The sequence below is a fragment of the Lactuca sativa genome, chromosome 4 (genome assembly GCF_002870075.4).
Source record: "Lactuca sativa cultivar Salinas chromosome 4, Lsat_Salinas_v11, whole genome shotgun sequence".
Lineage (NCBI taxonomy): Eukaryota > Viridiplantae > Streptophyta > Magnoliopsida > Asterales > Asteraceae > Lactuca > Lactuca sativa.
Window position 1 is genome coordinate 92,971,620 of NC_056626.2, and position 17,289 is coordinate 92,988,908.

Consider the following 17,289-nt stretch of genomic DNA (forward strand, 5'->3'; position numbering starts at 1 on the left):
CTAACATGTTTTTGTACTTCAAAACATTTAACTCGCCTTTTTTGGGCTATAATTTCGACCAACGTCTTGCAATCTCCTTCTAGCCATAGGTCAGTGTAACCTTTTTCAAGAACCAACTCAAGGCCTCGTTGTAATGCTACAAATTCTGCAACAGTGCTATTAGTTTTCCCAATGGATTCAGCATACCCTAATAAAAACTCAGCATTGTGATCTCTTAAAACTCCCCCTATGCTTGCTTTACCCGTTTTGCATTTGCATGATCCATCATAGTTTAGTTTTGTCCATCCAATATCTGGTTTTTCCCATGAGATGCGAAGTGGTTCTTTATGGCAGTTTCTAATAAAAACTTGGACCGGGATTGGTGCTAATTTGTGAGATTTATATATCCTAAATATTGACAACATTGTTTATGTATTTTCTTTTTATATATATTTACACACAAAATCATACAACTTACAAACCCTAATGTACAAATGGTTGGAAGAAGAATCTATGAAAGATTTCAACATGAAATGGTGTTTATATATGATCTTGATGAGCAACGAATCCTTAGGTAACTTCGTAATGGGGTTTAGAAAACTTGGGAGCATTAGACAAGAAAAGAAGATTCTTCATTCGTATGATATATTGTCTTTAAACATAAGAAATGAAAAGTGGGTTGATGATCAATGTTTTTTATCAGGATATTATGGAGAAAATATAGGGAAGATTTTGCATGGAGAAACGAGGCGCCAACTTTTGTCAGAAATTGTTGACCTTTAAAGTCGTTAACTGTCATAATTAACTGCCTTCATTCATTTGAAATATTAATTATAGAGAAACAACATATACATACATACATACATACATACATACATATATCTATATATGTATGTAAGACCCATTATGTTTGAACTAAAGGACATGTATGTAAGAAGATTTTGCAAAGTACTCAACGATCTCTTTAGCACTTTGGTCTAAAACGCTTCCATTCCCAATAAGCCATAACCAGTCAAGACCCGCACCCAAAAATATGCCACCGAGCAAAAACAACACAAGCAAATTTCCCAACGCGTTTTGCTCCGGACCCTACAATATCCCACAAATCACCATGATGAATCTTTAAATTTCAAGGTTGTATTTGTTACATGAGAAGGACATTCACGTCTTTTGCACAGACAACAGATCAAAAGTGAGTCAGTGTCCCACCCTGTTGGGATAAAAAATTACAACTTTTTCCCATCGAAATCAGTCACATCCCAATGCACATCAAACACAGTACAAGACTTTATGCACTGTATCTGTGTTTGTCCTCTCATGTAATGTGATGTGAATTTACCTTATAACCCTTGGGAGCAGCCATGAGAACACATACACCAAGATAACCATTACTTAACCCCAAAAACGAGACTAGCATAATCATCCATCCTTGATCTCCATATTTTGCAGTGAAATAAAATGCAGGAACAAGCAAGAAGCGTAAAAAGACTAAGATCATAAGCCCTTTTCGTGATTCCAACTTGAGGCAATTTATTAATGGAATATATCGTGATACCAAGTCCCCAAAATTAAATGTAGCTACTAAAACAAGTGGATACCTATAAAAAAAAGTATCACACAAGGTAAAAAATATATAATATCTATTTAATAAATGTATAAAGCGATCCTAGAAAAATAGATTATTAGATTATTCTATTTGGTCAAGGATCGCAATGTCATGCGATGTAATAACTGTAAAATTGTAATTATGGGCATTTTAGTAATTTTACCATGAACCCAACTGGTGTTTTCCGGTATTTTCGTATAAGAACCCTGGAAATATCGATAATGTCAAGCCAAAAATTAAGAACAAGTCTAACGCGTAATCAAAGTTTTGAAACAATAGTTCTTTGTTGCTCAATCTGTCTAGATGCTCAGGATCACCATCAAGCTGTGATTATTTAAAAAAAAAAAATCTTCATTACAAAACTAGAAAAGACAAACTGCAAGAAATAGAAATGTAATGACTCTTTTAACCAATAAAGACAATGGACATTACCTATATTGGTAAATAGAGTAAAGTACATTGTGATTCCTTGCAATTTGCACAGCTAGAAACTGATAATTTTTTTTTTTTTTGGAAAAAGAAAGAGAATTAAGAATTAAGAACCAGTTTTTGGGTGAGGGTGAGATCTGTTTGAATTCCAGCAGCATTAAGATCTGATGAAACTGTTTGTGAACCTTCAAGAGCTGCTTTTGTACGATAGTGTTTCACAATTGGTAACTTAGTGAAAATGAAGGCATACAGAAAGATGCATAAAAACTCAAACAGTGTGGAGATCGAGAGGAATAACACTGCAACAAATCATCATCATCATAATAATAATAATAATAATCTTCAGAAATTAAATATTTGAATAGATTTATGAAGGAAGGAAGGAAGTTTTTACATGCTCCTTTGCGAAGGCCATTTTCGTAATTATTGAAAATAGCTTCTGTTAGTAATCGTAAACCAGATGTTATAACTCCTGATGCAGCCATTCCGGCTAGGAAAGACTAAAAAAGAAAAAGATATTTTTATTTAGAAAAGGCGTAAAAGATGTTTTATATGATAATGTTTTTTTGGGGAATTTAAGGAAACAAAGAGGTGATGAGTTACTTGAATGAATTCAGGGCACATGAGAGCCAAATCGCCAATCATCCCGCCTTGAATTAGGGCATCTGCTACCCCAAAAGCAGCAACAAAAAGACATATACCTATGTAAGATCCAATGCTACCCTTCCCATATGTAGCTAAATCCAACTGTAGCATTAGCATATACAAAGAAACTCGTTAGATACATTTATCATCCTTAAACCCTAAACCCTAGAGTTGGCTAAAACTCCCACACTGGCCCACAATGTCTTACCTAGAGCTTACAGTGACATATAAATCAGGTACACAACGGCCTGCTAGGTTGTTGGCATAGGAGTATAAGGTGGCGTTTTGTTCACAGAATGTTTATGAAATAATTGGAATTTACCAAGGAAATGGAGTTTGTCAGGAATTGGAATCCAATTCCATATTTAGTTTGGTTGGTAGGAAATGGAATTGGAATCCAATTTCGTATTCCGTTTGGCTAGCAGACATGTCTATTGAATTTGATTTCAATAATGTAAAATGACATAATTGCTCTTTTTTTGCTTTATTTTACTTTGCTTTATAACTTATATATATATATATATATATATATATATATATATATATATATATATATATATATATATATATATATATATATATATATATATATATATATACTAGTTTTTAACCCGTGAAAATCATAGGTACAAAATTAATTGAACTTTCATAGTAAAAACTCAAAATTATTAATCAATTATTTAAAATAAATTATTTAAAACAAATTATTAATTAAGATATATTTTTTTAGTTATATAAAATTATAATCGTTGATTTAAATAAATATATGACCTTATAATCTGTATTAATTTCATTTTAATTTTAATGTTATTAATTTAATGTAATTAGAGTATGAAATTTAAAATTTAAAATTTAAAATGAAGAATCAATAGGTTGAGAAGTGGTAATGACATTAATTATGAGATTGAATAGAATGACACATGACAAAAGAAGAATAAACCTATTCTTTTATTAAAAATAAGAAGATATTATACAAAATTATAAAAATAGTAAATGGTGGTGGAAATGGGTGGTGGTTGTAAGGGGAGGTAGTGGTGGCGGCAATGGTGGAGGTGGCAATGGGTGGTGGCAACGGCAGTGGCGGTGGTGATAGTGGTGGTTGTAAGGGCGGTGGCGGTGGAGGTGGTGATGGTGCCGGTAGAAGCCGCGGTAGTGGTACTGGCCCGCACCGTCCTATTCATAGCCTAATGTGAGATGTAAATGAGGTATACGGGGCCCACTAGGTGACTTGGACCCTAATCTATTTCTACAAGTATACTACCCTGGACCCAATTGTGTGGACAAATTTTACGTTATGTAGGATAGGATAACTAGAAATGGGACCCACAATTGTTTAACACATACCAAAATGAGGGCAAAAGTCGCGAAGAAGAACATGATGTATCCAACAATGTTGCGTTTCCTAGTATCAACCTTTGATTCATTATATGCGAGGAATGCCATTGACCCAAAGGCGAAAGGTTGGTAGACGCAAGTAAGAACCCTAGATGGATGATAATCCTTGGAAAAAAAATAGAGAAACAAAATTAAAATTGAAAAAAAAAAGTACAAATGTAATAAGATGTTGACTTTGAATTTCATGGACTTGAAAACTCACTGGAAATACATCGTAATAGTAGTCGTCTATAGAAGTAAGGCTATTCCAACATATGAGAGATCCAATTCCAAGAATCCAACATATCATGTTTGCACCAAACTTTCCCTGCATTTATAAAAAAGTCACGTTGTTAAATTTAAGATTAAGCACGTGGGGTAATGTAATAGTTGACTGAAATGAGAATATGAGATACCTCAAGCCTGGTAGGAGTTTGACTTGAATCATCAACAGCCATGATTTTCAACAACTCAGATTTATTTGCAGAATTTTGATGAAATCTTGGTTGATGAGCCACAATTCTTGTAAATCTATATGATTTCTCTTGAAAGTTGAAATTGTAAACTAAAATCACAGAGTGATGATTGAGTTAGATGAAGGTAGAAAAAGTCAAAAGTTTAAAATCACTGAAAAACTCCACATATTTCCTTTCTACCTCCAAATTTAAGGAAGAATAAGCTAAAATATAGAATGTTGTAAAGTTAAATCATGTTTTGAAAGCCAATTTCTGCAATAATTTAAAGAATGCATAAAAAACGACTAATTGTTACGTTTTTTTTATTAAAAAAACAAGAAGGGTATAAATAAAGCAAGCGCTGGAACTTACAGATAACAGACGTTTTCTTATTTCAACTAAAAATTATTTGATAGATTTTCCAAATGTATTTGACTATTTATAAAACAAGAAACTGACGTTTCTCATGTTTGTAAGCAAGCAACTTCTTATTATATTAAATAAGGCAAATTTTTATTTTTTGGATTTGTTTTTTTTGGAAAGAATTGGAAGAAATTTTCGCCTTTTGGTGGCGTATGTATCTTGCCTAATGCATGTGTTAGATCATACTGACATACAAATAGTGTTTCATAAAAAAATCTAATCAGTAATCACTAAAAAGTCAAAATGAAAGGAAATGGATGTCCTTTCAATATGTAATTGTTTTCTTAAACATATATCAATAAAATATCATCAATTTTATAAAGAATAATTTCCATTTTTATGAATGGTCCCATTTCCATCATAAAATTTTGTGAAAAATAATTACGGTTTATAAGGGAATCATTTTTTAAATCTGGGGCGAAAAAGTAAAGATTTTTAAAACTCAGGGGCCAAACTATAATAATCAAAATAAAACAACCATTTAAATATTTAATTCCTCCTCTCTCCCGAGTCATCTTCTCGACCCGATCTTAACCCGAGTTTGACCCGAATGTCTAATCATGCTCGATTTTTAACCATTTTCCTAATAACAATCGACATGCAACAAGTTACTATGAGTTTAATAACTAATTTCTTTGACCAAACCCTCTTATATCGGTTCACATTTATGGTTTTTATGTGTACGGTAGCTGGCCAGTGGCCACCACCGTGACGGTGGTGGTCGTGGTTGACCAGGCTCTGATTCCAAATTAAACTCAATATCTCAACCGATCGAACCGCTTTCAAGATCTAATCAAGATTATACTACAAATGCGAAATTGAAACAATGGTTTTACCTTGGATTATATGCTTCAAATCAAATTATCCCAAGTCCGAACTAAATCCCTTTCTTCGGCAGTGGTCAGGAACTCAATTTTGTAAGTTTTCTTGAAGGTTTTTCTCGATTGGAGTTTATCTTCTTATGAAATGGTGCTGATTCCCATTCACATTAAGGAGTTTTACTATTTTTAAAGTATATATTCATTACATGGAGAATGCAAAAACATGTAACTGATGCCACGTAAGATGGGCATCACCAATATTCTTATTATTTATTTGAAAAGTATAATGTTATTAAAAGAAAAAATATTTTTGTTTGTTTTTAACTATAAAGAAATGAAGAACACTCCAAATTTATAACCATAAACTAAAAGCACAAAAAAAAAAAAAAAAAAACTCCAAATATTTCCTTTCTGCCTCCAAATTTAAGGAAAAATAAGCTAAAATATATAATGTTGCAAAGTTAAATCATGTTTTGAAAGTCACTTTCTGCAATAATTTAGGGGGTGTTTGGCTTATCTTTTAAGAGGCTAAAAGTCCTTTTAGGAAAAGATAAAAGATGTTTGGTAAAAACACTTTTAAAAGCTATTTTTGGATTTTGGATATAAGAAAAATGAACTTTTTGGAAAAGTCAGGAAAACCTGACTTGTTGCAACTTTTCCTAAAAGGACTTTTAGCCTCTCAAAAGATAAGTCAAACACCCCCTTAAGAAATGAAGAACACTCCCTAATTATTTGTGAAACATTACCCTGTTTAAAAAATGCAAAAAAAAAAAAAAAAAAAAACCCTATTCTTACGTCTTTTATAAAAAAAAACAAGAATTATATAAAAAAGCAAGAGGTGGAACTTAGGTCCCGTTTGATAGTTGTTGTCTCGGAAAGTGTTATCTGGGAAACTTTTCTGACTGCAAAAGAAACCATGTTGTTTGATTGTACATCTGACTGACTGTGATGAATGATGAAAAATGATCATATTACCCTGTTGTTCTATTATGTGATGGATGAAGTTGCTGAATAATTATAAAAGTGTACAAATTATCATACAAAATTAAAATTACACAATAATCATCTAAAATTCCAAATATAAATTGTCTTACAAAGTAATTAAACATAAATTAATTAAAATCCAAATAGAAACATACTGAAATTGAGAATAACATGTGCATATATAGCTCTAAAGTAAACCGGGTGAAAGTAGTTGATTAGCAATTTGCTCACGCAGAGTAGCCATGTATTCAACGACTTCTGAACCCTATTCCATGCCTTGGGTGTTTTTGCCCTCAATTCCTCCACCGTACACATTAGGATTAACCATAACGTTCTCTTCAAAATTTGCAAATAACTCATCTTGGATATTGTATTTCCTTATAAAATTATGGACCGCGATACAAGCAATGACTATGTCTCTTTGTATCGGAAAAGGATAAGGAGTCATTTGTTTTAAGATTGAGAGTCTCACATTCAATACACCATAAGCACGCTCAATAACATTTCTAAGTTATGCATGAGCAAGATTGAACCTTTTTTCATTAATCAATTAAAGGTTGACGTCCTTGAAAATCAGCCAACCAATACCTAGTGCCACGGTACGGAGCCATGAACCCACGAGTGTTGGTATATGCAGCGTCACAAAGGTAATATTTATCTGTAAGTGAGTGACATTTATTATATAAAGAATAAAGATAATAAAACTTATATAAAGAATATAGATAAACTTATATAAAGATTAGAAACCTGGTGGAGGGGATGGAAATCCGGAAGTCGGATTGAATGCAACTTCTTTCAAAACTCTTGAATCATGTACTATGCCCTCCCATCGAGCCCATACAAAGGTGCATATCATATCAAAATCACAAATTCCATATACATTTTGATAACATTCACCTTTTCTTCTTCCCCTATACCATGTTTGCTGATCAACGAGCACAACTGCATGTATAAGAGTTCCATCTAGTGCACCTACTGCTCCATAAAATATAGCTTTTAAGCGTCTTTTTCGTTATGAGGCATGTCTTGTTGGATTAGGAGTTGTTGGTACTATAATTTCTTTTGCAAAACACATCATTGTAGTTAGGACCTCGTGAAAACATTGATGAATGGTTTGTGTGGAGTGATGAAATCTTCCTTTAACCACTCGAAAACGTGCATTATGTCCTATAACATGTAAAAACATATCCATCTTCTCTTCAATGCTTATTGTCCTACTAGCTTGCAACCAACTTATTTGTGTAAAATGATTGCATAATTGTGTAAGCCCTATCATATCGTAACATTCTGTAGGGTCCCCGTGTATCAAATCTTGCGTATACGTATACCCGCTCGAATCGTTATCTTTTATTCTATGATTTTTTTGAGCCTTAGCCGGTTTAACCTCAACCAATACAAGACAAGTAAAAGGAAAGCTAAAGCTTCACCATTAGATATCATACTTGACTTGTAAAAAAAAATTACATATAACATGTCAAATATAAAATAAATAACAACCAAAATATTTATTGCATGTCAAATATAAAGTAAATAACAAGCAAAATATTTATCTAATAACAAAAGTCATGCACCAAAAATTATCCAATAACAAAATTCATGCATATAAAAGTCATCAAACCTAACATAACAAAAGTCATACAAAAAGTCATCAAACCTAACATCCAAAAGTCATGCAACAAAGAAATGGTAAAAGTAATCTAATGTAACATCTGAAAAGTCATCAAAGGTAACCAAACTTCATTCCTACACTCCTGACCCACGAGTCATAAGTAGTAGGTATAAGTCTGTAGCACCTAGTTCCTGGTACGTAAATTTCATTTGAGCTCTTTTTCATTTTAAGCCTTGGACTCGGCGAGTTGTAGGTCCGACTCGCCGAGTAGAGACAGGACCTGGGACACGTTTAAGTTGGCGACTCGGCGAGTCCATATCCTGGACTCGGCGAGTCACCGCTGTTTGAGAAAACCCTAAGTTTTAGGGGGTTGCACCCTATTTAAGCCCTCATTCCGCCCCAAGCCAGCCCCCATTCACCCTCAGAGCCCTAGCCCTCGTTCAAAGTTTTATTCCTTCAGAGTTTGAAGCATTCTTAGTGTGTTTTGAAGTTTTGGAGAAGGGAGAAGAGTGGATCAAGAAGAGGAGGAGGAGGTCAGCCATCTTTGAGCAATCTTAGTGTTTTTCCTTGAGGTAAAACTCGATTTCCCCTCTGATTTCGTGCTTATTGTTCCTTATAACTCCATTAAAGTCCTTATTAAGCCATTTCCAAGCTTGTGTATGTTTAAGGATTCGTAATAAGTTGAGTAACCTCTAGATCTAGGTGGGATCGAGCTCCAGGAGCTTGGATCTACTGCCTTTATGGACCCATATTGCATGAAAACCCTAGATCTACTCTTTTGGTGCATTTTGAGCCCTAAAACCCTCATTGGTGAATATCTACACGTAAAATATGAATTTAAGATAGAGCGATATTTAGCCTTATCAATCTAAACGAAAGTCGTAGATTTCGTTAAACTAAGAGTGTGCATAAAAAGAACGCCCAAATCTGACTTCGTATGAGGAAGTTATGATTTTCTGAAGTTTCGACGTGGCAGTATGCAGCCCGAATACTCGATTTGAGATCGAGCAGTTTTTAGCCGAAACAATCTAAACGAGAATCGAAGATCTCGTTGTTAGTAGTGAAACGATGAAAAGTTAGGCGAGAACGGACGTCGGACGAAGAAGTTATGAATTTATAACGAAGTTTTTCTGTCCCGACCTTCTAAAAAAAATAATAAAAATAAAAGTCAAAAATAGCCGACGAAGTCTAAATGAAAGTTGTAGAGTATGGTCTGACCTTCGCGTGGATATAAAGAACGTCGAAAACGGAGCTCGTATGCGAAAGTTACGCAATTTAGAAGTTCGACGAGTCAATTACGCCCAGCGTAATTTGAGTACGCCCAACGTACTCAGTCGGATGCAACTTGTCTGACCAATACTCGAGTGCCACCAGTCAACGCACGCAGTGACGTCAAAGTACGCCTCGCGTAACTTGAGTACGCCCTGCGTAATTTGAGATTACGCCCCGCGTAATCCCAGACCCTCAGCCTATAAATAGAACTCGAAATCAGCCATTTACTCTTGTTTAAACTCTTCCCTCTCTCTAAGTTTTGCCTCGATTTGCGTGCCAATCATATCCTGAAGCCTCGGTATCATTCCCGAGCCCCGAAGCAAGATCCGAAGCCCTGAGGATCCCGAAGAGCGTTATTCCCGAGCCGAAGCTATGCCCGCGAGGAGTTCGATTTTGGTGGAGATCTTCCAGATCTATCGAAGTATACTACTTCTATAAGCCGTAGTGCCGTCAGATCATCTTCTGATCAAGTGAGTGTGTAGTTATTTTCATTCCAACGCAATATTATGAAGTATTTAATATAAAATACGTGCTACGTGTAAATATTTTGTGGTTATATGTGTGAATGTATATTCACTCTCTTCTATCTCATAGATCTGATATATTCTCTATGAAATACGTGTTATGTGTGTATGCCTCATCTGTTATGTGGAATATGTATTGATTAAAGCATGCTATACAGGTTTTTAAACAATGTATAAAAATGTATATTTTTATCTACTAATATGTTGGGTAGAACATGGGTAGATAATTGGTGTGAAATAAACAGATGAGAGGCCTCGGTGTTATTGGTGTTATTCTAGTCATTCAGCAGAGTATGGATGACGACCACGGACTATTCTAGACTGTCATGTGGAACACTAGCAGGCTCATTACCTGTAGGTGTTGTGAAAGACGTGTTCACCGGTGTACTCTATCCCCCACATGGTTGCCTTCAGGACACTTATTGTTGAGGAAGCCCCTCTGCAGTAATGTCCGTCCCGATGAAAATCCTGAAATAAGTTCCTTATAATAGACGTTATTTTTAGGAACGTAAGGTGAGGATAACGAGAATGGGTAATCGGGTTTATTGTTGATTGTTGTAATTAAATATAATTATTGTGGGTTTGAAAACCCTATATGCTCACCAGGCTCCCAAGCCTGACCCACTCAGTTGAATTGATTTACAGGAAGTGGCGCAAGAGCTTAAGATGGGCGAATTATCAAGTTGTTTTGTTTGCAAGTCTGTATATGTATATATTTGTTGAATGACTTGTAATGCTATCGTTTATGCTTTATGATCTGTATCGGAACATGACATCCCGACTTTTGATTATGAAATGAATCATATTTCTTTACGAAATGTTTTGATAAATATCTATTTTATCATGTTTTGTTTTTGGGAACAAATTCCGCATCTCTTTTAAAATCAAACGGATTTACTCTGAAAATGTTTAAAAAGCATAAATGAAATCGGTCTTTTCTGGCCGAGATTTTGGGGATGTCACAGTTGGTATCAGAGCATCAGTTTAAGCGAACTAGGAATTTGTAGGATTTCTAGACTTAAACTTAGTATGCTAAGTGGAGATTGTGAGATGTGTGTCTGATAAATTTTAGACACGAGCACTAGTTTATTTTAGGAAAGTTGCCTAAAATGTTTTTATGTGCTAAATGTTATATGTTGCCATATATGATATTATTTGTTCGGATCTACGATTTGTTGCCAACCGGATCTGAAGGTTTATGTGTTTAGGATTCTAAGCGTATGTATAAGATATTAGAACTAGCATGTAATCGTTTGGAGTAATAAGGTGAAATTATTCGGTGTGTAGATCAAAAATGGTGAGAACAAGAAGCGGAGTTGGAAATGCTGATGAAAACAGGAATCAACCGCTTGTTGTAGCTGATGCACCTGAGCCGATAACAATGGTTGGTGTACAAATGATGATTCAAATGATGTTGGATCTTCAGATGGAAGAAACAAGACGCCTGCTTAGGCAGAATCGTGAAGAACCGTCAATTCAAGCGGAAGAGCCCGAGGAGAATGGAGGGCAGTCTGAAGGAGAAAACTTTAGTGGGATCATTGGTCAAGACGAACAACCAGTGGTTAGACGCAATAACCAGTATGGAGGAAATGATGGTCGTGGGTGCAAGTATAAGGATTTCATGGCATCCAAACCACCATGTCTATCCGGAAGCCCGACGCCGGTACAAGTTATGGACTGGGTCTCCGAAATGGAGACTATGTTTGAAAGTTGTGAATGCAGCAACAGGCAGAATACCGCTCTTGCGATACCTCTGCTAAAATCTGGTGTGTTGAGTTGGTGGAAGTTGTTAGCTGACTCTATGCCCAAGGGAGAAGCAAGCAAAATGTCTTGGGAAGACTTTGTGGAACAACTAAAACTGCAATACTGCTCCGAGCAGGACCTTCTGGAAATCAGTAATGAGTTTCAGAATTTGAAGAAAGGGAAATTGAGCGTTACTGAATACGCTGCAAGTTTCACTGAAAAGATGAAGTTTATCCCATATTTGGTGCCTACAGAACTCTCTAAGGTCAACAAGTTTGCCCTTGGACTACCAGCGGACTATGGTCCAATGGTTAAGCAAGCAACCACATTGAAAGCCGCCATCTGGGCTGCTAGAAATGTTGAGACCCAGATCAGGGAAAAAGGTCTGGAAACGTCAGAGGTTGGTGAGAAGAGGAAAATTGATGGATTTTCAGGGTCCAGCAAGAAAAGTAAATTCTCGAAGTCTAGTTCGAAGGGAAGTGGAGGAAAGGTAGAGGCGAAATGGCGCGACAAGTGCAAGAAGAAGCATCATGGGAAGTGTGGCGGGGAAACCACATGCTTCAAATGTGGAAAGCCAGGGCATTATGCCAATGACTGCACCTTTACCAAGAATGTTTGTTATGGTTGTGGTGAGGAGGGGCACATCTCAAGGGATTGTCCGAAAAAGAAGGAAGTAACAAGACCCAACATTCCGCCAAAGCCAAAGGGGAGAGCATTCCAGATGACACTGGAAGCTGCTAAAGATGAAGCTGATGTCGCTTCAGGTACCTTTCTCGTTAACAAATTGTCTGCCCAAATTTTATTTGATTCTGGAGCCAACTACTCCTTTATATCGCATGAATTTGGTAGAAAACTAGCTTTGCCTGTTGATAGACTAGATAATGCTTTATTAGTCGAAGTTGCTAGTGGCAAGTTTGTACCTGTTAGCCATCGTATGAAAAACATTTTAATTGACTTGAATGGGAATAAGTTCCATGAGGAATTATTACCTATAGAACTTAACGGTTTCGACATCGTTTTGGGAATGGATTGGCTTAGCGCCAATGATGCCGAAATTTTATGCAAGAAGAAAATAGTGAAAGTGAACCCGAATGGGAAGGAATCGTTTATGGTGTACGGAGATAAACGCAGAGTAAACTCTGGAATCATTTCTCTAATGAAAGCCAAAAAATGTTTGACCAAGGGGTGTACATCATACTTAGCATTCGTGATCGATGCTAAGAAGGAAAAGAAGGTGATGCAAAATATTCCTGTTGTGTGTGATTATCCGGAAGTATTTCCCGAAGATCTTCCTGGATTACCGCCCAATCGACAAGTAGAATTTCGTATTGACTTGTTGCCTGGAACAACGTCAATTGCAAATGCACCTTATCGATTAGCACCAACGGAGATGAAGGAGCTGATGATGCAACTTCAGGAGTTATTGGACAAAGGTTTCATAAGACCTAGTTCATCACCATGGGGAGCTCCGGTGTTATTCGTAAAGAAGAAAGATGGAAGCATGAGGATGTGCATCGATTATAGGGAGCCGAATAAGGCAACAATAAAGAATAGATATCCGTTGCCGAGGATTGATGACCTATTCAATCAGCTACAAGGTTCAAGTTATTTTTCAAAGATCGACCTAAGGTCAGGATATCATCAGCTAAAAGTAAGAGAGCAGGATATAGAGAAGACTGCATTCAGAACGCGATATGGACATTATGAGTTTTTGGTTATGTCGTTTGGACTAACCAATGCTCCAGCAACATTCATGGATTTAATGAACAGAGTTTGTAACCCGTTCCTTGATAAATCTGTGATAGTGTTCATAGATGACATTCTGATTTATTCAAAAAGCCAAGAAGAGCATGGCAGACACTTGCGAGAAGTGCTGGAAGTCTTGAAGAAGGAGAAGCTATTTGTGAAGTTCTCCAAATGTGATTTTTGGATTCGAGAAGTCTAATTCTTGGGTCATGTGGTCAACCAAGAAGGGATAATGGTTGATCCAGCAAAGATTGAAGCTGTGATGAAGTGGGAACAACCGAAAAGTCCCACGGAGATCCGAAGCTTTTTAGGATTAGCCGGATATTACCGAAGATTTATCCAAGGCTTTTCTTCGATCGCTAGTCCATTAACAGCTTTGACCCACAAAGGAGCTATTTATGCTTGGAGTGATAAGCATAAAGAAGCATTCGAGAAGCTAAAGAAGAAACTATGCGAGGCACCGATACTTTCTCTACCCGATGGAGTTGAAGACTTCGTTGTTTATAGCGATGCGTCTGGGGTTGGATTGGGTTGCGTTTTGACCCAAAGGGATAAGGTGATCGCATATGCGTCTCGACAGCTGAAAGAGCATGAAAAGAACTACCCGACTCATGATTTGGAGTTGGCAGCGGTAGTTTTCGCTCTAAAAATATGGAGGCATTACCTCTATGGCACGAAGTGCAAACTTTTCACTGATCATAAGAGTCTCCAATATCTCTTTAGTCAGAAAGAATTGAATATGAGGCAACGACGCTGGCTGGAATTACTTAAAGACTACGACTGTGAGATACTTTACCACCCCGGTAAAGCCAATATTGTTGCTGATGCTCTCAGTCGGAAAGTAAATCTTGAAAGGAGAAGGCCAAGAGCGTTGAGAATTGAAGTTGTCTCGACTATTTTGGAAAGTATAAAGAAAGCTCAAAGCGAAGCTTCTGAGAAGAATGACCGGAAGGAGGAACGTTTGGGCAAAACGTTGGTGTTCGGTGTAAACAGTCACGGACTGAAGGTGTTCCAAGATCGGATTTGGATACCTAAGACAGGAGGAGTCAGAGATCTTTTGATGGAAGAAGCTCACAAAACCATGTACTCGATTCATCCCGGTAGCACAAAAATGTATAGGGACCTAAAACCCTACTACTGGTGGCCGACGATGAAGCTCGACATTGCGATGTATGTGGGGGAGTGTGTGACTTGTGCAAGAGTCAAGGCACAACATCAGAAACCATACGGGAGTTTAGAACCATTACCTGTGCCTATGGGTAAGTGGAAGACATTGCTATGGATTTTGTCACTAAACTGCCCAGAACAAAAAGTGGTCACGACATGATTTGGGTGGTCGTTGATCGATTCACTAAGAGTGCGCATTTCATAGCAGCCAACGAGAAATGGTCTATGGAAAAGCTTGCGAATTCTTATGTGAAGGAAATTGTGAGGCTTCACGGTGTTCCGCTAACGATTGTGTCGGATCGTGATAGTCGTTTCACCTCACGATTTTGGAAAAGTCTACAAGAGGAATTGGGTACCAAGTTGTGTTTAAGTACATCTTACCATCCGCAGACTGATGGTTAGAGTGAAAGAACGATACAAACACTTGAAGATATGTTGAGAGCGTGTACCTTGGAATTCCTAGGTAATTGGGATGAATATTTACCTTTGGTAGAATTTTCCTATAATAATAGTTTTCACTCGAGCATAAAGATGGCACCTTATCAAGCATTGTATGGACAGAAGTGTCGTACGCCGTCTTGTTGGCTTGAGGCTGGGGAAAAGCAGTTTATGGGACCGGAGATAGTCCATCAAACGGCTGAAAAGTTGAAAATAATTAGGGAAAGAATGTTAGCAGCTCAGGACCGTCAAAAGAGCTACGCTGACAAAAAGCGAAGACCGATGACTTTTGAAGTTGGAGATTCGGTTTTGCTTAAAGTCTCGCCGTGGAAGGGTTATAAGATTTGGTAAAAGGGGAAAGTTAAGTCCAAGGTTTATTGGACCGTTTAAAGTTCTTCAGAGGATTGGGAACCAAGCTTACAAGCTCGAACTACCAGAAAAACTGAATGAAGTTCATAACACTTTCCATGTGTGTTATTTGAGGAAGTTCACGGGAGAAGTTCCCGACATAATTCCACTTTCGGAGTTGAGGATCGATGAGAACAAGAGGTTGATTGAGGAACCTGAGGCAATCGTTGATCGAAAGACTATGAAGTTGCGACGTAAGATGGTTGAGTTAGTGCTTATCCAATGGAAACACGCGAATGGGCCGAATCTCACCTGGGAGACGGAGAGTGAAATGATGAGTCGCTATCCGCATTTGTTTGCTGGAGTGTGATTCCGGGGACGGAATCATTCTAAGGTGGAGAGAATTGTAACGCCCGTGTTTCTGGGCTTGCCATTTTTAGCAATGTAATAGTCTAGGTTAACCTTTGTAACCCCAATTTGAAATAATGAAAATGTATTATTTGTGAATTATGTGAATTATGTGATTTATGTGTATTTTCTTAATTTTTATAATTTAATGAATTAAAAATAAAATAAGCGTCAAAATTAAAGTGTGAGATAAGCCCGATATCTTTGCATAAAGTTGTAGTGGTTGAAACAAGGATTCCGGAGATATAAGGAATGCCAAAATCCGAGTTATAACGAAGAAGTTATGACCTGTCGAAGTTTCGCGACAGAACCGGCACGACGCCGAGTGACGTAAAATATGAATTTAAGATAGAGCGATATTTAGCCTTATCAATCTAAACGAAAGTCGTAGATTTCGTTAAACTGAGAGTGTGCATAAAAGGAACGCCCAAATCTGACTTCGTATGAGGAAGTTATGATTTTCTGAAGTTTCGACGTGGCAGTATACAGTCCGAATACTCGATTTGAGATCGAGCAGTTTTTAGCCGAAACAATCTAAACGAGAATCGAAGATCTCGTTGTTAGTAGTGAAACGATGAAAAGTTAGGCGAGAACGGACGTCGGACGAAGAAGTTATGAATTTATAACGAAGTTTTTCTGTCCCGGCCTTCTAAAAAAAATAATAAAAATAAAAGTCAAAAATAGCCGACGGAGTCTAAATGAAAGTTGTAGAGTATGGTCTGACCTTCGCGTGGATATAAAGAACGTCGAAAACGGAGCTCGTATGCGAAAGTTACGCAATTTAGAAGTTCGACGAGTCAATTACGCCCAACGTAATTTGAGTACGCCCAACGTACTCAGTCGGATGCAACTTGTCTGACCAATACTCGAGTGCCACCAGTCGACGCACGCAGTGACGTCAAAGTACGCCTCGCGTAACTTGAGTACGCCCTGCGTAATTTGAGATTACGCCCCGCGTAATCCCAGACCCTCAGCCTATAAATAGAACTCGAAATCAGCCATTTTCTCTTGTTCAAACTCTTCCCTCTCTCTAAGTTTTGCCTCGATTTGCGTGCCAATCATATCCTGAAGCCCCGGTATCATTCCCGAGCCCCGAAGCAAGATCCGAAGCCCCGAGGATCCCGAAGAGCGTTATTCCCGAGCCGAAGCTATGCCCGCGAGGAGTTCGATTTTGGTGGAGATCTTCCAGATCTATCGAAGTATACTACTTCTATAAGCCGTAGTGCCGTCAGATCATCTTCTGATCAAGTGAGTGTGTAGTTATTTTCATTCCAACGCAATATTATGAAGTATTTAATATAAAATACGTGCTACGTGT

At 37.2% G+C, this 17,289-nt stretch overlaps 1 protein-coding gene across 1 annotated transcript; it reads right to left on the minus strand.

Annotated features, from left to right (window-relative positions):
- Positions 1-772: 772 nt before the first annotated feature.
- LOC111897102 (equilibrative nucleotide transporter 3) lies at positions 773-5,907 on the minus strand. Its single transcript, XM_023893069.3, has 10 exons — positions 5,748-5,907; positions 4,450-4,598; positions 4,257-4,361; positions 4,004-4,159; positions 2,618-2,761; positions 2,409-2,514; positions 2,129-2,313; positions 1,749-1,909; positions 1,319-1,577; positions 773-1,068 (listed from the first exon to the last, which is right to left on the minus strand). The coding sequence occupies exons 2-10, from the start codon at positions 4,489-4,491 to the stop codon at positions 895-897; spliced, it is 1,332 nt and encodes a 443-aa protein (XP_023748837.1). The 5' UTR covers positions 4,492-4,598; positions 5,748-5,907; the 3' UTR covers positions 773-894.
- Positions 5,908-17,289: the final 11,382 nt, after the last annotated feature.

Excerpts from the sequence above, each read along its gene's own strand:
- LOC111897102 (XM_023893069.3), bottom strand. The coding sequence starts at position 4,491 with ATGGCTGTTGATGATTCAAGTCAAACTCCTACCAGGCTTGAG. Across the intron at positions 4,362-4,449 it reads AAACTCCTACCAGGCTTGAG|GGAAAGTTTGGTGCAAACAT; the intron begins GTATCTCATATT and ends TTATAAATGCAG. Across the intron at positions 2,314-2,408 it reads TGGCCTTCGCAAAGGAGCAT|TGTTATTCCTCTCGATCTCC; the intron begins GTAAAAACTTCC and ends GATTTGTTGCAG.